The sequence below is a fragment of the Cottoperca gobio genome, chromosome 23, assembly GCF_900634415.1.
Source record: "Cottoperca gobio chromosome 23, fCotGob3.1, whole genome shotgun sequence".
Taxonomy (NCBI): domain Eukaryota; kingdom Metazoa; phylum Chordata; class Actinopteri; order Perciformes; family Bovichtidae; genus Cottoperca; species Cottoperca gobio.
The window spans coordinates 14105646-14129910 of NC_041377.1; the positions used below are offsets into that span (position 1 = coordinate 14105646).

A 24265-nucleotide genomic window follows, 5' to 3' on the forward strand; every position below is an offset into this window, starting at 1 on the left:
TGTCATGAATGTGTTGTTGGAGATTAGATTTAACCGGATAAAATGTGAGTCTGTCAGCAGTGGAGACAGAAAAGTACAAGCACAACTAATCTTATGACAGACAGCAATTGTGCAGGCAAACTCTCAAACACCAACCAGCCTGATGCTATAACACACATGACTTACTATAGTGCTGCGATGGACAGATGAGGCAGGACAAAGTGAAGGGTGAAGAAGGACATCGGTGATAAGAAATGAATACTGAACAGTGGAGGGTTATGGATATATTGACTTACAGTACAAAGGTGTGTGTGTGTGTGTGTGTGTGTGTGTGTGTGTGTGTGTGTGTGTACTCGTACAGTTATCTCTGAGAACCAATTTGAGCTGAGGGCCGGCCGATTATTCACATTTTATTTCCAATAACGATTTTGGCTTCCAACCATTATGAAAACAAGATAATTGAGCTAAAATAATTAATTTCCTTTGTTTTGTCTTGTGTTATAAATCCAGCGCACCCTATTCCTTTACAGCAGTGCACTTTCGCCCCGGCCGTGCGTGCGACCAGTACCCATATATGAGTTTTAAAAAGCTGGGAAGTTATTCCTATATCTCTGATGCTTGCAGTCACATAAGCTAACATATTTGCCACCAGACATACTATATGTGTGATATCATTTAGGACTATATCTCCGGACTGAAACTAGTGTAATAAGACTGTTCAGGCTCTCTCTCTCCTTCTCCCTTGTTCCTCTGCCAAGTCTGGTAATGCACATCCTTGTTTCTCGTTTTGTTTATTTCTCCTCTCCCTCGCTTTCGTTCCCTCTAAATTGTATTTCCATTCCCTGTTCAGGCTGTTTTTGTCTCTTTTGATCAACTTAATAGTGGCCCCTCTCCCTCTGTTTTTATCGCTTGTGTTTTTTTACTCTTCTCTCTTTTCTTTTTTCCCCCTCAAAGACTGCAGTGAATGCAGATCATGACACAGATGGAGGCTCCTTAAATGAGTTTTCTGTAATTACTGGTGATTGCATACAAAGCTTTCTTCTGCTGTGCGCCTGTGTGTTTTATGGTTTGTAAAATGTGTAGTGTCTCAGTAAATACCCCCTCCAATCTCTCCTTTGTTCTGGCCCTCCCTCCCTCTCTCCATCTTAATCTCACTTGCACTATTTAGCCAGTGCTTCATTTTTTATTGACAGTGAGATCTGTATCCTCTTCAAGCATGTGTTGTTTCTTTTTACCTGTTCCACTAGCTGCTCAGAAGATACGATTTTAGAGGGAGGGATGCAACGACAGGGGGAGGAGGAGAGAACGTTCGAGTACATGCTCATAAGAAAGGACAGGAGAAAATGGGTAGTTTTTGAGATGGCAAGTGGTTAGATGAAACGAGGCTAGGAGGTAAATGGAGAGAGATAGAGAACTGCGTTGAATAGGAGAGGAAGGAGAAACAGCTGCTGTCGAAGGAGGGAGAGTTGGCCATAAGGGTAGTAATACAACCAGCAGTGAAAACTGGCTCGGAGGAAACAGACTGCAAAAAGAGTCAATTTACGTGATAGAAAATTCCGAAAGGAGGAGAAAAGAGTGCAGGAATAGGCGACGGGATCTCCAGTTAACCAGCTGCTCAGTTTTCAGTTACCTCCTCCGTTCAAGACAACTGTGAAAATGACTTCTTCTCTTTGTATGACGAGTTCAGGCGTCATTGTTACTTACTGTTATTTTTCTTATTCTCTCTTTGTGTTTCTTTCGCTGTCCGTCGTTCTCCCGCACAGATGGGAGCCTCTCGGCGAAAACGCACACCCGTGTTTTATTAATGAATGCTGCTTTGTCGTCTTTGTATCGCCACGTCACACACATTTAGTCTCTGATATGATTGTTCTATTCACCCTTAGTGTTTCTAAAGTGAGCCAGGCAAGGCTGAGGGCTTTTATATCATCCCCTTCTGCTTCTTCCTCTCTAACTGGTCTCTTGTTCTCTCTATGCACCTCTCTTCTCTGTTCGTACCCTCTCTTTCCATCTCGGTCTGCTGGGTAGGTTTTAACGCCTATGCTAATTGATATTCTGACACATTTCTGTAATTCTCTAGCTCTCCATCCCCCCCCAATCCTCCTTCCTTTTCCTGTCAAACTAAGAAAGTGTGGAGTCTTTAAAGTTTGCCGGGAATGTGATAAAAGTCACATTTTCTCCCTCATTTTCTGTGCCTTTAAGTCGATCCCTGTGTGTCCGCATGTCAGATAGACGGGGTTTGATGCTTTCCCACAGTCCTGCTTACTCTCCTTTTTCCTCTGTCACTCACGTTTCTCCACCATTTGTCATTTTTTTCTATCTTCTTTTGCGTCTCTGTAGACGTTAAACTGGCTAAAGGTTGAGGCTTATCTCTCTCGGGAACATTCAGATGGGTGTGTCTGACATTAAACATATTTGAACAAAGCGAATCAATTCTTCATCTTACTTTCCTGTGCCAGTATGACTATTTCACTCCTTTTTTAACTCGTTCTCCTTCCGTGAGTTTGTCTCTGTCTGTCTATTTCAGCTAGATTTACATTCACATTGACTTCGTTGCATGAAATCTTTCATTCATTAGATTATATCCTGGTACGTTTTTTAGCAAAAAGGTGAGAGTCCCCCTTGCAAATCTAAAGGAACGCTGTGAGAGTTGTGCGTTTCTGGTGATATTCTATTGTTGATCCCCAAAGGGAAAGCCCCCGACTCTACAGGGAAGGAAACAGTATCTTGCTCGGGGACCCTTCAGCAGAACTTGTGCCTGTGCAACATGGTGTCTTTCCTGTGAGGAAACCTGGGAGTTGAACTAAGTCTTGCACTTCCAAACACACACATGCACGTTCCCCTTCAGCTAGAAGTATATGCCAATCTCACCGAGCTCAAGCAGCCTGACCTCCCCCACATAAGAAATCAAAATTTTCACTGTGATTTCCCTAAAATAGAGGAAGTGGAACAATGCACTGTGTTAACATACTTCTGCTCTCTGCAGCACCGTCCGTGTCAGGATGCTTTACGTTATGCAAAATGTTTGCAGACGAGAAGAAGAAGAAATTAACTTTTGTCCTCACAACAATAATTTAAATGGTGAATATATTATCTGCGGTTCCAGAAAAGATTTGTGATCTGTTTGAGGTATAATGAAGAAGAAAATAAATGGTGCAGTATATCGAAATGCACACAAAATATAATGTATTATTAGTTTGAATCGGATGAAAAGCTACACAAAGAAAAGTTCTCCTCAAAAGAACATCCTATGGGAGTAAAATGTTGTCGACGTCAATGAAGCACACTTCGCAGCGACACACCAGAATTACCACATTGCACTCTTTATTTTACGACACCTGTCAAATGTAGACGTGGGGTAAATCAAAGTGCGATGTTACCCAATGTGTAGGTATTGTTGTTTGTGTAAGAGCAACAATGTGTTTTCTTGACTGAATACAGTATTAAGCGCCGGTTATTGCAGAAACATTTTGACAGAGATGTCACCGCTCCTATGACGCACAGCGCAGTGACACTCGCCCAACATTCACAGCTTAGTGATTGTGACATTTAAAGTGATTTAAATGTTCTTAATATAAACCAATAAAAAAGTTATTTAAAAAAAATCTTATGTTAGTTAGTTTGAAATGCCTTTAAGAGCCTCACTAAACCTCCACTCCACGTGCACATATTCTCAGCCGACATGAGCCTTTTTCTGTTTCAAATAAACCAAAAAAAAAAAAAAAAAAATGGAAATTGATTAGAGCGGTAAGCCTGTCCATGCATTTCTTAAACTGAAACAATATCGGAACTAATGAGGGGTTGCCTGCTACTTGTTTTCCCAACACATTGGCTCGATACTGTCAGCTCCTGTCACGCCTATTGTATGTGCATTTGCGGTAATTGCTGATTTTAAAAGCTTGCTGTCTTCATCAACCTTACTCAGAAACCGGGGGGAAAAACCCCCGCTACAAACACCACAAGATTGAATAATCATTTTCTACTCAAGGTAACCACTGCTTTCAGAGCAAACAGTCTGCTTTTGTGCTGCATAATGTGAAGTACCTGCCAGCATTTCTCTGCTGCAAACAGCTGCTGCATCCCTAACAAGCTCTAAAGAGGTATGATTGGTGCAAAGGGAAAATTAGAACGTAGTCAGCCGTCGGGAGTGGTGAGGAAAAGATGACATGCTGGGTGAGAAATAGAAATACATTTTTCTTTTTCTTTTTTTCCAAACCAATCAAGTAGCTCAAATAAACCAGTCAACCAAGGCAGGACTTTGTTGGCGAGCCCTGTATAATCTTGGATGAATTTGATAATAACTAAATTGCCTCTCGTTTTATTTGGTTGTGTTCCTTTTTGATTGTTTCCCCGTTATTGTTTTCTTTAATTTTATAAAATAAATTAGCGCAAGGAAGGGAGGAATGCATGGAACATGGGAGGGAGAGTAAAAACATGGAATGACAAACATGTGGTCCAGATGAAAAGTGAAAGTCGGTAGTCGTAAGGTAGGAACAAGATGGAAGAAAGTAAGAAAGACGTGAAGATTTAAAAAGAAGTATGCTGAACGGCACAAAGAAAGAAAATGGAGACGATTTAGTGGTTGCAGTTTTCAGTTTAATGGGCATGAATATATTTCCTGTGCCTAATTGTTTCTTACTCGGCTGATGTAAACAGAGAAACACATTTTTGCTTTTCCACAAAATGAGGGAAAAGGAGAAAATATATATATTATTTATATCTGGAAGACAAAATAGCGAGATAGAGAGGAATTGAGATGAAGGGGAGGTGGAGTGATTGGGGAAGATAAATAAATTAAGTTGGGGAGGCATCTTGTGAAGGATTGAGTGTACAAAGGTTGATACAGAACGCGTGGCCGACTGGCGCATTACGTGGAAATCAGTTGCACTAGTTCATCTGTCCACCGGGTGGAGCAGTGACGGAAGCTGACGCAGTTTACTGCAGCCGAAATAATCTGTTTTGTTTTATCATATGTGATTTATGCTTCTATTCTGTCCATTTGAAGCTGTAACAATGTGTTATTCAACAGCACATTACCAATAAAAGAAATACAGGTTGGAAATGAATGATACACACAGAAATGCACGGCACTCATTTGAACAGCAGAAATGTCAATAAAACCGCAATCTCACTCTCCTGTTTCGGTCACAAACCTGCGGTTTATACCGGCATGCATTTTTGCGATTTGGTCAGCAGTGATACTCGCGCACATGCAGGCTGAGACGAGGTAGTCTACTGGTCTCTTCATTAGCAATACAGTGGGCTTTTTGACGCTCTTAATGATCCATCGGCCGTATATCTCGCTAAGGTGTCAAGGGTAAAGACATTGATAACGTCATCCTGTGTTCCTACTATAGACTGTATATAAGGAAGTAGATGTAGTCACTGGATCGCCATCTTGGTTGTTGGCTGTCGTTATCATGTTTTTTTGGAACCAGAAGTGACACGAGAGGTCGGAGTATAACCAAACCGAAGATATTTATACAATGTAACAATTAACTCTCATAAACTCAAGAACTCAAAACACACTGGGAAAGGGTCAAGGGTCAAAGGTCTAAGACGGAAACAAACCGGACAACACCCTGGTAGTGACCTGTCAATCACAAGGCAGCCACGCCCTGAAGCATACCCTGCTTTATCGTCTTTCTTGGAAAGACAATTTAAAAAATGAAGACTTGAATCTAGCGATATGAGAAAAACATTTATTTATGTAACAAATCAAGTGAGAAGTTGGTTAATTTTCTCATAGACTTCCATACAATCAAACTTTTGCAGCTAGTAGAGTCATATTAGAAATAATGCAGGTTCAAGGCACTTCTGCATTGGCTTCACTTTTCAGACCTGGAGGTCAACGCTTGGTGCCTACTACACTACAAACACACTAACTCAGTATACAAGAGATAACAGTAGTGTGTGTTGTTGCCTGGCAAACACCAAACATATGCTATGATATGTTCAAATCTTTTAAGGTTTTTTTTTACTTCCTAGGGTGAGGAAAAGGACTGCATCGGGTGGTATCCAAGTAGTGTGTGTGTGTGTGAGCAGGGATAATGGTTACAGTTGTACATGTACTGCTTCTCGCAGGAGCTTTCATAACAATGAGAGATTGAGACCTCTACTTCTGTCTCTCCATCGACTCAGTCTTCCTCCATTCATCTTTCTCTGTCTCTCTCAATAAACCTCATCGTCATTCTTGCTTATTCTCTCTCTCGTTTATCTATTATATATATATATATCTCTCTCATTACTTGTGATGACAGTGAAATAGCCTTTACTTCTCTTTTGTCCTTTTTTTCTCCTGTCTGTGTGATTACTTTCCTTTATCTCTACTTTTTTAGTTTTTTTTATCCGTCTCCTCCTTCTCTCTCTTTCAATTCACTTTCTGTTTTCATCTCAAACACAAATGTTTTCCTCTTGATATTTCCTGTGCTCTCTTCTTCCCTCCCTCTGCCTGACACTCTCCTTTCGTCAGTCTCTGTTTTCATTCTCTCAGTCAATTTGCAATCTTCGTCGCCAAACTGTTTCTCCCTTGCTTTGCCTCAAACGGGGAACTGTATTTATATATCCTCAGCATCATCCCGCCGTATCAATGACTTATAGTGCACAGGTGGAATCTCCATAATGCAGTGCTTTTTTCCGCACGCTCACTGTAATGGGATTTCCTTTATGCTACGCCAGATTCGGCAGTCTGATTTGATTGTATTGCACCCATAAAAGACAGAAGGCGAGTAAGAGGGAGAGGGATAAAAGGTTTGTGTTCAGCCTTATTGCTGGTGTGAAGACTAAATCTTCGAGGACACACTTATCTATGCATGTGGATATTCAATCACACCACTTTACAACTCCACCTATCTGGACTCCTTAACACACCACCTGAGGACATATTCATTAAATGTATATGTACCTCATGCATGGCATTTGTTTATCCTTCTGCAGGCATTAATGTGGCATTGCCTGTATATAGTATACATAGTATATACGTGTACAGCATACTTATACAAATGTATTAATAGTATAGTTTTCAAATGTAATTGTGTTTCCTCACACATACATGAACACATTAATATCTAAGTGTCCAGTGTTTTGTTTGGCCTACATTCTCAGTGGTGTTTGTCATCATGCTGCTGAGTTGAACCTTTTGTCTTTCAAAAAAGCATTGTAACAATGGCTGCCCTGTTTCTTATTGCCATGGCCTCGTAGTCATTAGTGAAATGGTACGGTGTGAAGGTATGACCTCAAGATGACCTTAGGTGTTCATTGTGGGAAAATGCAGTCAACCGTTAAAGAGGAAGTGAGGCTGTGCCGAGCAGATAATGGCCAGCTCCGATCTTAAGTAGTCGCAGCGGTACGTTTCCTCTTACCCAAAGTCTTGACTCCTATCGGTCACCTGAGGTGTATAAAGATGAGACCACATCACGTTTGTGCTGTATGCCCTGATCTGAAAGCCTTTTGCTCAATAATATACTCAAAGACAAACTTAGTCTCTTTTGTTAACATAATATGCACCACATGTTCACTGAAGGCATATGTAACCTCCTTTTAACTGACCCTTTAAACATCTTCCGTCTTTGTTCCAGGAAGTGCCGGTACACCGGTGGTTTTCAATGAGAACGGAGACGCTCCAGGAAGATACGACATATTCCAGTACCAGCCCACCAACAGGTCCACTGCAGAGTACAGAGTCATCGGCTCCTGGACCAATAAACTTCATCTCAAAGTGAGACACACACACACACACACACACACACACACACACACACACACACACACACACACTATTTGTCTATCTGCAATTGAAGGAAAGAATGCCTTTGCAGTAATCCAAAATTTTGATTCGAGCGGTTTATTAAAGCTTTGAAAGCATTTTATTTCAGATGCCTTGGCAGAATGAAAGTTCAACATCACTTTAATCTGCAGCGTGGAATTCAAAATCCCCTGTCACTTGGCTGGATTTGTTTGAGTTATTGCTAAGTTAGCTGGAAATCGAGCATTTTTTACAAGAACGTGTGGATCTTTTCTTCTCTTCAGAGAAGTGCAGGGACATACGGACGCTGACACACACAAGGTCACAAATAGTGCTACATCATATAGATCTACACAAAAACACGGAATTCCATTGTCTCAGTTTCTCAGTCACTAACTTGCACGCACACACAAACTCCTTGTGCACGCCGGTGTGCACGGTGTTATAAATCCACCCAGGACTTCATTAGAAAGGCCAGATGACACAAAATGCTTTCTGCCTGATGGACGGCCTGGCTGACTGAGAGAGAGCGAGAGAGAGAGACGGCAGCAACACAAAGGACACACACATGACTGGGCACTTTGACAGTTGACAAATTAACAGATGCATTTGATTTGTTTAACAATCCAGTTGGGTTTGAAGGCACCGTGGCAGATGTAGTGATGAAAGCAAGGGGGGAAGTTTTCATGACCAACAAACTGTCTGAATGTTTCATCAGTGTAAAGAAAGGAACGGGGGAATAAAGTGCAAACCTGCGAGCTTCATGGTTAATGTCTCGTTGGACGTACAGTACCTGGACACGTATACTCAAGTTGATGTTCATTATTGCAGCTTTTTATGTGTCTTAAGTAATTAATGGAACGGCAGTTCACGACCAGGTCTATGTTGTTTTGGGCGCTGCATAATTTATGGTTATTGTTGCAAAATAATGTGTTTGAAAAACATTCTGCAGGAACAGTTCAGGCTATGAATAAAAAATGAGTAAAAATACTTAATAAACAGGGGAAAAACAACGGCAGTTTCAGAAAGTTTTAAACAATTTACACTCCTGCACACACACACACATGCAATATGCTTTTTATTTATTTTTATCATTAAATGATTTCTCCTGACAGATATATTTGCAGCACTAAGTTATGAACAGCCAGTAACCCAATATCGGTGCGTATGTGTGTTTTCTATACGTGTTTCAATGATCAAATCAAGCCCATTTTCTCGCTCGTTGAAGACTTTTCTTTCCTCCTAACTACTTTCTGTTGCACTAGTACATCGTGTGCCTGTTTTAAAACAGTAACGCTCCATTTTACTCGGCCCCCTCTGCAACAGAGGAACCTCGGGGACCGGGGATCATTACACACATCGCACACATACCAGACATGGGGAAAGCTCAGGGATTCACTATAAGTACCAGCGTGACACAAGCACAGACAAACACAACGCACACAAGTAACAACACGTGCACACACACAGAAGGAAATACAGATGGCCTATTTGTGCCAGATCTGATTATGTTCTGATTGCTGGCTTCCAGACTTGCTGGTGTTAGCTTTGTGCCCGGGAGTGCTCAGGAAAATGATCAGAGGATCTGCTTGTGCTAATTGCTCTCCAAGTCACCCCGAAGACACACTTTCCGCAGGTACAGAGAGTATTAAAGGACCGTTAACACAAAGTAATGTCAGCTTCAGCAGATGGATGCCAGTCTATCGTGACGCGTAATAATCCCACAAGATGGTGGGAAGTTTTGTTTTTGCTTTGTGAAAACACAAAATAGTTTCAGGTTTAGTTCTGTTGCACTTGAGACAAAACCAAATAAAAAAAATCTACGTTCGCCCCTAATGAACAGCCCTCATACCTTTCTGTCTAAATGTCTCCTCGCCGGTTCTGGAGGGACGGCTGCAGGCCAGGCTGAAGGTCAATAGGCGTATTATCAGTTGATGGACAATATGCAAGCCTTCAGTCACGTACGGGCTGATGGGGGAGTCCTGGTTTGATATTTCTGATTAGATCTGATGTATTTCAGGCTTCAGCTGACAATGTGATCTGGTATTTCCCTGCAATGGTTCAATAAAGGGATTTTGAAAATCAATTTTGAAAACCTCTCTTCTCGTTCCTTTTCTCTCTCCTCTCTTCATTCATCTCTCCTCTTCACTGCTTTTTGGTCCTCTCTTCTCCTCTTCATATGCTCTCCTCTCTCCTCTCCACTCCTTTTCTTCCATCTCTTCTTCTGTCTCTCCTCTTCAATCCTCTCTTAGGTGGAGGCCATGCGTTGGAAGAAAGGTGACACATCTCTCCCACCCTCTGTATGCAGCACCCCATGCCGTACGGGCGAAAGGAAGAAAGTGGTCAAAGGTGTGCCGTGTTGCTGGCACTGCGAGCGCTGCGAGGGCTACCACTATCAGGTAGACCTCCGGAGGAATGCAGGCCACCAGTACTTGCTGTTGGCTCAGCTGGAAGTACACCATTCACCTGGGGTGGAGAACCTTTAGGCTCGTCTCACAAAAGCTTCCCTTAACAGCAAGAGCAGTTACACTTAAGTGTAGCATGCAGCTCATAATGAGCCATACCATGGCGCAGGATCTAAGTCAATGTGTAGTCTCATAGCACTCTACAGGCTTTGCATAAAATTGCAAATTGTATCTCAGTGTATGGATGATTATTAACATTTATATGTAGTCCAAATACTTTCTCTGGAAATGTTCCATCAAACTGTTTGCTGTCTGCATTTTTGCATTACACGGTTCACAGGTCGCAGGCAGCAAAATACACCTAAAACATAATTCACTTTTGTTACTCAATCGTGGAGGATTTTTGTAAATATTTACAACACACGTACTGTTAAAACTGCCTGTTTGAAAGTGTGAAAGGAAACAAGTCCCAGTCAAGTGTGAGACATCCTGGTGATGCATTCTGGCGGCCAATGGCAAAGTGATTTTGTAGAATGATAGACGACGTAAATCGCCTTTTTATTGTTTCTCTTTAAATGCTGGGAAAGCCTCCAGAAGCTCTTATCCTGTCCAGCTCACTTGGGAAAAATTCATCTGTCAATAAAAATGGAGATGATTTTTTTTTTTTTTTTTTTTTTTTTTACCAGATACTAACCCTGGTTGAGCTTCCTGCAGCTGCTTATCAATTAAAGCCACAATCAGTCCCATTTGTTGGAAGGCTTTAACAACACATTAACTACAGGAATTGTTTGCCATAACAGCACTTTGATAACATGAAAAATGCATCTTCTCTAACTCTACAGTACAGTTCTGCCCCCCTGGGTTAGGGTTTTCTCTTTCAACTTATTTCAGATAATCAAGAAGAGCCACTTAAATGGCCCAATTTGGATTCACACATGCAGGAACAACCCCACCGATGCTATTATACCAAATTGAAGTAGATCATTTGAGAGAGAAAAGGGTCTGATCACACATTATAAAGATGCACCCTCCATGTTAATTACATCACTGTTTGGACAATTTAGCATGCTTTTCATTAAGTTAGAAAAACTACACCAACAAGCATGTATATATGTGCGAAGAGTTCCCTCGTTCAGAAAGCAATAAAGGGAAGAAGAAAATATCGGCCAAGACGGCAGAGCGAGTGATCAATATCTCATTTTGCAGATACATGCGTTTGCTGTGAAATCAATAATCTCTTTGACGCATTAACTGTAGATTTGGGTTTTAGTATAATAGAAAGCAACATGGCAAAAGCGAGAGAGTGAGCTAAAGGGCAAATGTACAAATGTATGCTTTTTGTCTCATTAACGAGTCAGTTTGCAGAGGTAGCTGACACACAGTAACTCAGCCTCAACTGCTTGGTAAACGAATGAGCTGCATTTGGGTGAAAGCATTAGGGATTTACAGTATATTTGCATAAATGTTACAGCTATAGGAGCTATTTACATATTTGTGTGGAGAGTTTGGGTTGGATAAAAGCATCTTCTGTGGAGCTTTATACAGATTTACGGCAAAATGTTTTTTTTAACGTACATAATCAAAACTGTCCGTCCCCCAGGCATCAGAGTTCACCTGTGAGCTTTGTCCATATGAGATGCGACCTGACGTCAACCGCACCGGCTGTGTTCCCATCCCGATCATCAAGCTGGAGTGGCACTCCCCCTGGGCCATCTTCCCCGTCTTCATCTCCATGCTGGGGATCATCGCCACCTCTTTCGTCATCGTCACGTTCGTCCGGCACAACGACACACCGATCGTGCGAGCGTCGGGCCGGGAGATGAGCTACGTGCTGCTCACGGGGATCTTCCTGTGCTACGCCATAACGTTCCTGATGATCGCGACCCCCGACGTGGGGGTGTGTTCATTCAGGAGGATTTTCTTGGGCTTGGGGATGTGTTTCAGCTACGCAGCGCTGCTCACCAAGACCAACAGGATACATCGCATCTTTGAACAAGGGAAGAAGTCTGTAACGGCACCCAGGTGAAGATGACACCTGCCTATCATTACACACACACACACACACACACTCTCCTTTCGCCCTGTGGGTGTTCAGTACATGTAGATTGGGACGAGTGTAGTGGCACTGAAGGTCGCTGTAAGTGTGTTTTTCAGCGCACTCGGATGTGTGTATTCGCAAGAACACCTAACCTCCACTTCTTCCTTTACTAAGCTGCTCGCAATCATTATTCATCATTTATTTTTCATCCATTATTTATGAGAGTCGTGAACTCACACTCACCCATTGTGCTGTTTGCTCTCATTGTGAGTGACTCTGGGAGAGAGCATCAACTAAGTGGCTAAAATGTTAATGCAGCATTTAATAGTGCTCAGGTCCCTGTCCCTGCTATCCAGATGGTCATCTGTCTCAGTACCATCCGTCTGTAAGAGTTAGTGTTATTGTACCGCTATTACTCATACATTGTTTTTAATGCTAATTAGGATTTTCCAAATTCAAGGAAAAGTTGTTTCCTTTTCCGGTGTTTAAAGTCATTCTTTAATTGGGTGCGCGTGTTGCTTTTACTGTTGAACGTGAAAGAAAATAAGAACATACAAGTACACAGAATTGAGCAAGGGCACTATGAAATGATGTGAGGCAATATTTGAAGGCTCTTCTCAGGCTTCAGTGTGTGTTTTGCCTCCAGGTAGTCAGGCACTAAGCAGCCTTTGAGCCTGGGGGCTTGAAACATCAGTTTGTTTATCACTACAGGTGTGAGTGGAAATTATAGCTTACGTTGTTTGCCCCCATTTTTGTCTCGCTGGCGTCCTAGATGATCCGGCATGTGTGTGTGTCTGTGTGGCTACATGTATAGGAATATAATATGCTGTTGAGTAGAACACTTCTATCAACCTTTAGCTACTGTGAAAAACGGCCTTGTTTTCAGATGATGACCAAGGAGTTTTGAGTTTTTAAAAATGTATTTGTTAAATACTTTATTGGCCAAAAACTTCAAGAACTTAATTTCCATGCAACAACGATACACCTATAGCAAATGTAGTGAAGTTAAAAGTAGATGAATGGCCAAACGCACAGAAGCTTAAGACTTAAAAAAGTGGACAATACTACAGCCCTGCATCGTTCCCCTGCTGCGCCTCATATCAGTAATCCTCTACTTCCCAGGTTGATCTCTCCCGCCTCGCAGCTGGCCATCACCTTCTCACTCATCTCAGTTCAGCTGCTGGGCGTCTTCGTCTGGTTCGCGGTGGATCCTCCGCACACGGTCGTGGACTACGGTGAGCAGCGGACCCAGGATCCCTTGTCGGCGCGCGGCGTCCTCAAGTGTGACATCTCGGACCTGTCCCTCATCTGCTCCCTGGGTTACTCCATCCTGCTGATGGTGACGTGCACAGTCTACGCCATCAAGACGCGAGGTGTTCCCGAAACCTTCAACGAGGCAAAGCCCATCGGATTTACCATGTACACCACCTGCATCATCTGGCTGGCGTTCATACCCATCTTCTTTGGCACGTCACAGTCCGCAGAGAGGGTAAGGGTGTTTTGTTTTATGTATTTGTTTGCGTTGATTCTTCTAAACACCTAACCCGCATACTTTAACTGCTGTTATTAACATTTTCCGTTATGAACTCCCGTCGACAGAGAATGTGAGTATATTGCAGGTGTCTGTACTTCATCCCAATCACGGTGCGCTTCTATCTGTTGGATTACCCTGTATATGACCTGTTTGGGATTTAAAGCAATTTAGTTTGAGACACCACAGTCTACAGGAAAGATGACTAGAGCGTGAATGTGTTCCTGGTTTGACTTCATAGAGAAGAGTTCAATGGATTTAGGTGATTTGTGTGTGATACTAATGTATATGTGTGTGAAATGTCTTTTTATAAGATGACAATTCACTGACAGGCGGGTTGGGATGATGTGGTTTATGGGCTTTCTGTGAGCATGACGGAACTCTCCTGAGAGACATCTTTGCAGTATTTTTAAGTTTTGGAATCACTTTTTAGAGTCATAAATTTGCATTCATTGCTACGGCAAAAAGTATGCTTTCTCTATACCCTGACAACCTTTGGGAGAACTGCATCTCTTGGCACTGAGAGATAGATATGTTTTTCAATTTTAGCTATACTAATGGCTGAGAGTTCAAAATCTCCTCACTATCCCCCGTGAGTACACGAGGGATTTCTGTCTTGCTTATTGACTGGATCCATGCCTTGGCTTTTAGAGGGGTTGTGTACTGTAGAGCTTGTTCCTCCTACCTTTAGTCAATTATTGATGGCTATATAATGCGAGTGAGATGTAACTTTTACAAGTTGAACGGGTGTGTGTGTGGGCAGCCTTTACTGGGTTCAGGCTTCACCTACAGAACGATGGGTTCATTATGGATGCACTGTACATTATCTGGATGTACATTGTGTTGTATTGGATATTGTAAGTTGTCCATTATCAGCTTCTACACACTATCTACTGTATTTTACATGCATACACACATAGAGAGATAATTGGGACTGTGGGGTAGTGGTTACCAACCTGAAGAGAGAAAAGAAATACAAAATATTTCTGTTGAAACGCTTGATGTTTTCACCTCCTCGGGCCTCTAATAGTCCATTCAAATGATATGATATAAGAAGGGGAAATCCCTTTTTTGTTTAACTGCTCATTGCTTATGTTCACATAACCTGTTAGGAAGGCTCACAAGTAGCTTTCGCTTGATTTGCTTTTGTTGGGAGCCACTGCTTTAGGGAAACAATAATGGCTTGTGTGTGCCCTATAAGAGATGTCCTGTGAACTTATCAGTTTTATAATCAGGCATTGAACATGCATGCAGTACACACATGTAAACCATTTGTGTGTACTCGCATGCGGTTTTATTATGTGTCAGTCAGGCAATTTTAATTTCTCCGTTTCCATGAGTCTCAGCCCATTTTCATTTTCAAGGCGGGGGCATGCCTCTGTCGCATGACAAAAAGCTGACATCAAAGTGATCCAGTCTATTCACACATCAGGGAAATCATACCCCGCTTGGATTACTTAGTTATGTCAGAGTTTTTCCTTAGCTCAAGCTCATTTCCCCCACTTAATATGCACGGGAGTTATTTTTCTTTCTCTGGTAACACTTATTAACAAATAGTAAATTGATAGATAAATACATTTTGAATGCAATTATAATTAACGTTTAGTAATTTTTAGAAATGCTTGAATTGACATTATTTGTAAGTTTATTGTTGCACACATTAAAGTATTTGATATACTATATGAAGTATTTGTTAATGATTACTAATTGTTTGTAAACCATCTAGAAATACAAATATACAAGTACAAAGTTGCAACTGATGATTATAATACAATGCACTTAATACCTTTTTAAATGGTTGATAATTGGCTGTTGTTTTACAATTAGTTTACAAATCATTTAGTAATATTTAACAAATACTTAATATAGTATATAAAATGGTATAATGTCTGCAACAATAAACTGGTAAAATAACATGCTTCACAGCTTTATTAATATTATAATATATCATTTAAGTAAGAGTTTAATTAACTTGCATTCATATCGAGAAAGCTGGAAGCAGCAATACAGGAGGCCAAGCAATTAGCCCCTTTTAAAAGGGCTCTGCACTAGTTCTAACCCATTAGGAGAGCATTCCTGATTCACTTTCCCCCGATGGAGGCTTTAATCCATTCATGGGTTTCAAACAGGTGAGCGTCCGACAGCTAGAAGCTTCTCTAAACCTTTTAAGCTGTACGTTGTGTGGGTCCATGCCCCCTTGCACATATTGTACTGTGTTTGTGGCCGATGTGTCATGGCACCTTTAGGGGTTTGCGCATGCGTACGTGTGACTACCAAAGTCATGCGTGTGTGTTTGTATGGCCTTATAAGGGTACACCCGTGTGTGTGCGCACGCATGCGTGTGAGTACGTTATCGGACGTGCTGAGGCGTCCTGTCTTACCGGTTGGGCTGATCAGCCTCCTCGGCACGTTTGTGCAGCTAATTATAATGTCCACCGGCGACTTCTTGTGTATCGGCCTTTTGAGTGTGTTTGTCTGGTGTGTTGTATTCAATTGCAAAATCCACCGGTGCACAGTTGTGTGTCTGTGTATGTTGTGTCTAATTGGAATATCCTCTGGAGTGTGTGGCAGCTGGCTGGCTAACAGAGAGAGTGGAAGAGAGACGAGTGAAAGGAATAAACAGGTAATGATGGGGCTTTAATGAGGAGACGTCCACCAAGGGCACAGGTTTGGGTTCCGAATGGTTGGAGGGGGGAAGGGGCTCCAATGACGTTAGTTGGAGGTTAGATGACAACATGACTCGCATTATGATTAACTTTGTCCTCCTGAGTAATTAAGTTTGCTCTTGATTTGGACCATGGGACCAAAGATGCTTTTATAATAATTTCACAGTTGTATATAGTTATATCGGTTCTTTCTGAATGGAACTACGGAGCCTTCTGGGTGTGACGTGATTGGTTGATGACTGTATTTAAGGTGCATAAGCTCAGAAATATCAACCTCATAACCTAAAACAAAAACTTGAATATTGGAGTTCTGTGTGAAAGTTTTCACGACAAAAACAGTTGGGGGGGGGGGGGGGGGAAAGAAAAATCTATTGTCTTGTGTAAAGGCCCTCAGAATGACTTTATGTGGTTCTTTTCTGGCAGACTTGAGATCCTGCCACATCCTCATCTTCCGTCCTCAACCCACTCGCTGGGACTTGCTCCTCTTTCCCTCTCATGTCCTTAAACGTGTTCAGTCCCATCCACAACCTCTTCACATATGCTCCTTGTATTTCTGCTTTCTCCCCCGTCTTAACACCCTTCCTCTCGTTCCTCCCCATTGTTCGCATGCCTGTCTCTGACACTTCTCTCCTCCTGAATACCCAACGTGGCTCTGAGTCGCAGCGGGCGGCGAGGAAAAAGAGGAGAAGAAACGTCAAGAGAAGGAGAGATGAGAATTGAAAGGGAAAGCTTCAGCGAGAGATGCAGGGAGATGAATGTGAGAGATAAATAAAGAAGAAGGGATTCCTCACCATCACCAACAAGGGAATTATTGTTTTGAAATAAGTCATGCTACCACGCAGAGGCTGCTGGCTCCAAACAGCTTCTGCCACACCCTGCAGAAATGGGAAAGGTTGTGTGTGTGTGTGCGTGCATCTGTGCTTCGCTCTGCCTCTCTCTGCTTGTTTTAAAGCCCTAACCACAGGGAACATCCTCTCTCCAGCTATCGCTCTCTGTGTCTGCCTCATCATTCCTTTCCCTGATGCTGTGGACAGAAGATCTTTCTTTTTCTTCTTCTTCTTCCTATTTCTGCTGTCTTTTTAGCTTTCTCTCTCTTTCACCCTGTAACCCACCTCTCCTGTTCTCCAGATGTCTTAAATATGGTCACCTTGTTATCTCCTGCTTCCAATAAAAAAAAGGAATCAACCACCCCGCTGCTACCCACAAACCCACTCACTTTGTGTGTGTGTGTGTCTCTTGGTGTTGTGTCATTATGTGTGTACCAGTTGCTTTCGCAGACACATATTTGAGTTATGCTCGTACACCCATGTAGGAGCTGCTGAGAGATAGAAATGCGATGAGACATTATGCATCTTTTTAAAATATCCGACTTTTATGAACAAGACTAGTTCTCTGCTTAACATTTGACATTTTTAAGTAAATCCGTTTTTCATTCCTAGACATGGCCATGAACACCGTGGTCTAAACGAGTAGGTACAGAGTGAAACAACAGCCTTCACCCAGCTTGGGAAGAGACTTCATTCTGCAGTGTTTTAATGGAAGGACAGAGCCGCTTGTTCTGAACAGTATAAATCCACCGGTTCACTCAAGTAGCTGCTATTCATACAGACCTATACACTTTGTGTCTCTCAAGGCCTCCCATTTACATTATCTCTTTGACACATTCCCCTCTCTCTCTCACACACACACACACTTACAAAGACATCCACACACTGATGGCTAACTTAGACCAAAGCAAGACCCAAGTGTCCTAATCTCAAGATAGCCCTTTTAAGAAGTGAAAAATGGCAAATGTCCTCACTGTGAGTAACATTTCTCATCTTTTTTCTCTCCCCGTGATTGCGTTTGGTCCTCAGGAGTATATAAAAAAAACACGCACAATCTACGGTCCCTGCCCCTCACACAGCACACACACATTTGCACAGTGTCCCGGCTCACCGTCCTCAGACAGATTTACGGCGTAGACTGTGGTCCCTGTGGAGGACCAGTGACTGCCCAGATCCTTACCGGGAGTAACCGCCGGTAATCAATCTGCAGTTATCTGAAGAGGTTGGGAGTGGCAGAGGAGGAGGAGGAGGAAGATAGACAGGGAGGCAGAATGAAAAGCGGTACGAGGAGAAAGGGGGGGGCTGAGACGATTGCAACAAAAAAACCTAAAACAAAATAAAAACGAGTTGGATGATGAAAGAAGGAAAGGGAGTTGGAAGAAAAGAAAATGAGGGCGCCAGAGTGAACACACGGGGAAAAACTGCAGCAAAGAAAGAATGAATCAGTGTGGGAGCGACGTCAATAACTAGTAGCAGACAGAGGGGGTGGGATTTCACACGCATCCAACGCTACAGACGGAGCAACAGAGGCAAGCTACTATATGAGAGAGAGCAAGAGAAAGAGTACAAGAATCGGACCGATGGTCAATGCTTGCTCTCTGGCGTCAAGACCTTTTTAAACCTCACGACTCTGTCACACACACATATTACACACAGCTTTCCCAAACTTGACGCTACCAAGCAGCAACCTCTGGGTCTGACGCCAATGTAGAAGTGTCTTAAACTTGCATACTTTCAAGTGAGAACATTAAAGAATGCTAGTTTCTTACAAGTGGCTAGCAGGGGGCGACTCTTTATTTGATGAGTTTATGTAAAGGATGATCCCATTGAGAATAAAATGGACCATAAGCAGGGTATGATTGACAGGTGGAACTGTTGTCAGTTCATGAAACTTAATCGGAACATTTAAGTCACCTTGTTCAGTGTTCGGTTGTACTGAGCTTTCCCCTCTCGTGTCACTGCTGGTTCCAAAAAAAAACAATATGGCAACGGCCAAAATGCCAAACTCGAGGTTTCAACACTGTAGTCCACGTCAACTAGATAGTTAACGTTGACTTAAACACTGTTTGCATTTATCACAGTAATAATACAATGCAGTACAGTATGTGAGGCTGACCCCCTGCGGCGTACCGTAGATCGTTTTTTACAGTCGACGTAGCCATGGTATCCATTATGTTTCACTAAAACGCTGATCTTGTAAAAAGGTAATTGGTTGTATAGTTATAGTAGTATATTAAATGAAATCAAGTTGGTAAAGAAGTATGTGATTTACAGTAAATGTGATGTACAAAGTTAAACAAGCTGTCCGTCAGCATGTAATTACTTGAGCAGTTAAATGTTAGCGATTGGTGATTCCTGTAACTATCAATAGACTGTACTCGGCACAGTCGCTCAATAAGGATTGATGCAAATTGCCCTGAATTACACAAATCAAGTTGTGTGTTTTTCTCCCAGGCAGAATACTGCTCCCACAGTAGAGGAGATGTGACTTGCAAAAAGTAGAGTTACAGTAATTATTGTGTTGCAGGATTGATGCAGGGACTACACAAAGCCACGTTTACAAGTATTGTACACGGCTTTGAATGCAACATCGCCCACATGCAGTTTTATTGAACCAATGTGAACATTTCAATAGAAACAGAGTGTGTATGGGATGCTTGTTGGAAATATCAGTCATAATAAAAGGGAACTGTATGAGCTGCAAAGTCCTGGAACGCAGATTACACATTATGCAAGTATACCATTCCTGCATCATCGATAATTGTATGTGAACATGTTCACATGACAATCTGGTGAAAAAATGCTTATTTAGTTTGTGGTAACAATTGATTATGAAGCCATTTTTTGAGGGAGCAAAACATTTAAACTACCTTCAAAATGCAAACTTTCTCAGTAAGAGTTGAAATAAAGAAAAACGTATTGAGCTTTATTTTTTGCAGGCATGATAAAATACCAGGAAGCTGCTCTTAACTTCCTACAGTACAGGGATCAGTCACTTCTGACCAATGTTTCTTTCCTCAAAGACGTCATATCTTCTTTTTTCTGACAGAATTCACCAATCCTTTGGGTGATTATCTGCAACAGGCTGTGTGGGGACAGAGTAAAAAAAGCTTTCATTTATTTTTGAAGGAATGGTTTTGCAATCTTTTGCAGGGTTCTGGTGGGAATTTTGTCGTCTGTCTGAAAATGGGAAGAGACAGACATCAAGTCCTAGATCCTCACATCAAACAGTGAGATGTTGAAGGATGGGGGGACGCTCAAGGGGGGCGCCGGCAGTCTCACACACACTTACACGCCATGTATGCTTATGCATGCTCTATATCACAAATGCATACATTTAAATACACTTACACGCACACTCATAAACCCTTCTCAACGGAGCGATAGAGACAGGCGAAGAACAGTATGAAGCCCAACAATCATCTCCATCAACCTTCCATCTCTGTAACAATGCTAAAATAACAAACATCACATGTGCGGTTGTTTATTCAGTTTATTTTCCACCAACGCAGCTGTCATTTCTTCATTGCCGCATATGTCAGACTCTAGAAAAAAGAAAAAAGTCTTTAATACTAACACTGCAGTAGATTAAAATAGTCTTATTTTGTACAGTACAATTTTTAAATTCTGATTGTTTTTTTGAACAGGGAAAACTGTGAAGTTTGGGGAGCAAACAAACAACAGTTTAAGGAAATAATGGCGTATTAATTAACCATGAGGATGATAATTTAGACAAAATTAAAAACATTGGGCAATTGATAAATGAATCCGGTGCAGATGCCCCAATTTAATCAGTGCCTTGTTGCTCGTCCTGCCGGTCCCAAGAGAAATTCAAAGTTTGTTGCCTTTCAAGCTGTTGCCGTGCGGATGCAATAACCTGGCATCCAGTTGCTGGCAATGATCAGGAAATATTTGGCTCGTGGATTTTAGAGCTCCGTCAGACTCAAAGCGTCGGGAGTGTTTGAGCGTTGTCCCTAAATTGTGCCTCCTTTTAAACCACTGGATAAAAAGGCACGCTCTCAGTAGTTTGTACGCAAGTTCACTGGTTTGTAGTACGAAGACGAAGCGTATACAAGTTTGTGATTTACTTTTGTTTCATTCTTATGTGTGTACTAATGTAAAGTATTCTGTGACACATCATGATATGTGTCTTTAAGTTGCCTCAGCACAACTTGCAGAGTGTCACTAATACATCTGGAGAAAGAAAACATGACAGACAAATCAAAGAGGGATGATTTCCACCTTTGACTTGCCCAATGTATTTCACATTTTCCCTCTATCTTACGTCACCATGTACTTCTAATCACTATAGTTACCAACCTCACTAGTCGGAGATGTCAATGTCGATACACGACCAAACAAGAAAGCTTTACTTTGGCTGTAGCTGTGAATGTAAACCACAAGCAATTCATGAAACCTTTTAAAGACATGGAGTCTCTAGTGAAGGACACATTGGCCAATGTTGACTCTCGTTTCATAGTTGTCCAAAGATTATTATTAATACAACCATTAACAATTTATTTCGTTTTTCTCCACAATTAGCAATAATTAGCGTAGAAGTGTGGCTACACAAATACAGTGTTTCTCTGGAAACTGAAGGCCACTGTTGACATTTCCTTAGAGGAGTTAGTGTACTGTTCTGAACAAAGACACCATTAAGAGAAGTGAAATGTTTTCCCTTTCTATTCACATCATTAGAATTACAAAAGAGGGTCGGGACCATGAAGTCGAGTCAGTATTACTTTGGGAAAGCGTTTTGTGTATCATTTCCAGCTCAATTTCTATCAAGAATGCATGACGTCAGATTCAGAAAGCGGCACATTTAACATCCGTAGAGAGGAGCAGACAAACAGTTACTCCCGTTTTACAGTTATGGTGTCACACATTTTTTATTTATTTATTTTTCCCTACAACTAGCAAAGCAGTCTGCTGACGGATGATGCTCCACCATAAGTCCTTGCTGGGTATTTTAATTGGCTGGAGCTGTGCACAGTGGGGCTACAGTCACGCCAGTTATGAAAGAGAGATAGAGCAAGCTATTCACAGCAGGGCCAACCTCACAGTATGCAATACTATGAAACCTTTATGCACAACTCAAATTTTGTTTGCCTTGAGACTGGCTCAAAAAAAGAGTTCCGCAAGTCACGCTAACAAGCTGTGGCAGAGCAAACACAGATGTAACATTATTTTATTAAATACCCTGTCCACTTTTTCATGACACAAAAACAGACCCTAACCCAGGATGGATTAGATTGAGGAAAAAATCAATTCTCTCCAAGTGCTGTTTGGAAAAGATAATGAGGCACCTGTGGACAACAGTGACCACGCTGCGGCCCAATTAAGCTGCACTGACTCAAAGTTTAAATATTGTAGGACAGAATCATGTGTCAAAGCTTTTTTTCATCACAGCACCGTGCTGGAAAAATGTGGTGATTGTCGTGTTGAGAAGTGCAACTTGGAGAAAATGTCAAATTTAATATTAAGAAGGAGATTAAAGGCACTTTCACACCAGCCTTGCTTAGTCCAGTTCAAACAGTTTTCCTCTTTGGTGCGGATCGTTTGGGTAGTGTGAATGCCCAACTCAAACTGCTCGCTGGTCCGCCACGTAGGGGTGGTCTCAGATAGCGAGCTTTTCCCTTTCTTTATTCAAAAGCGTGTTGGTTTTTTTTGAGAGCATGCTTTCACGTTTAGATTTTGTAATACTTTCTTTCAAAGCCATGCCCTAACACTCAAATAGCCCTTGCTTGCGCTTAGAATTGCTCTGCTTCTGTTCTAACTGCATACTTGCACTCAAGATATATTGTTGCTTGCACAGATTTCCTGCACTCGAGCTTTAGCCCTTGTGAAACGCGTCTGCTCTCAGCTTTCAACCAATTACCCCTGTCAAAATTTCCCAACCAATAGAATGCCAGGTGTAGTGTTGACCAATGAAATGATCCCTGCCTCGTTGTGGGCGTGTTTGCTTTACTTTTAGAGCGTCCTGGACGGGCAGTTACTGTTTAACCAGGTTCATTCATCCTCTTCCGTCACCCAAGGCTTTATCGTAAGTACTCATCCTTGCTTTCTTTACCACTATTCAAATAAAATTATTTTACCTTTTTATTTTTTCATTCTCAGATGGCTTGATGCACAGTTAACGTTAGCTCTGTCGCGCTCCACTATGTTATAGTGAGTGAAGGGGTGCCGTAATGTGTAACATTATTGTTTGCCAGTGGCATTCCTGTTGACTATTGCCGTAGTATACTACTGCGGTCATAGACCACTTAAAGCGGCTCGCGTTGCACTGACTGGCACACTCCCCACCAGCATAAACCGATTCTTACTGGCATATGCTCGGGTACCTGTGCCACTAAAGCTTGTTTCATGCTTCTTGCCAGCATGGTTGAGGATGGGGTCGCGCAGTCCACTTTGCAACTAGCAGTTGACAATCACCGGTGTCAATCAGTTTTCAAAGAAGAGGTCTTTTCTTGGAGACGCTCTGACTGCAAACAGTATGAACAACCAGACGTGTACGGGGACCGTGCTCACCGTCTGCACCATGCCAACCTGTGCTGACCCCAACAAGCACGAACATAATTGTCCTTTTGTTCTAAAGGTCGTAAAGAAAGGGAAGGATATATAACAAAGCCTTTCAGGGGGGAAGTGCATGAACCGGGATAAAGAGTAACCACCCGCCAGGGACGTTTTAAGAAGTAAAGTAAACGCACCCACAACGAGGCAGCGATCGTTTCATTGGTCAACACAACAACTAGCAATACTATTGGTTGGGGAATTGCACACAATTTCTTTTTAAATTGTATTTGTCAATAAAAAATGTTGCCCAAAGTTAGCATTTATTATATATTTACAAACAAAATAGATATTTTTTTAAACATAATCCTTCACATTCAGAAGCGGTACGAACTGGTTTGGCCATGCTCCCATTTTTTTAAATAAATAAAAATAAAATCTGCTCACCCTCCCATGGCTCAAGTGATTACAATGATGAGTGGTCCCATGGTGTGAGTGGACAGAACCAGGTGGTGTCAATTAGGCACACACAGTCACACACAGTCTCACACACACACACATACACACA

At 41.9% G+C, this 24265-nt stretch overlaps 1 protein-coding gene across 5 annotated transcripts in view; it reads left to right on the top strand.

Moving 5' to 3' along the window:
- grm8a (glutamate receptor, metabotropic 8a) overlaps positions 1-24265 on the top strand; it is a 205696-nt gene that overhangs the window by 170499 nt on the left and 10932 nt on the right. For 4 of the 5 annotated variants that reach the window (XM_029462254.1, XM_029462253.1, XM_029462256.1 and 1 more), the window contains exons 7-11: positions 7554-7693; positions 9973-10119; positions 11726-12147; positions 13286-13652; positions 23162-23230. In XM_029462254.1, coding sequence (XP_029318114.1) covers positions 7554-7693; positions 9973-10119; positions 11726-12147; positions 13286-13652; positions 23162-23230 — 1145 coding nt within the window. The remainder of the gene's footprint in view (positions 1-7553; positions 7694-9972; positions 10120-11725; positions 12148-13285; positions 13653-23161; positions 23231-24265) is intronic. The other variant, XM_029462255.1, reaches the window with a different exon arrangement.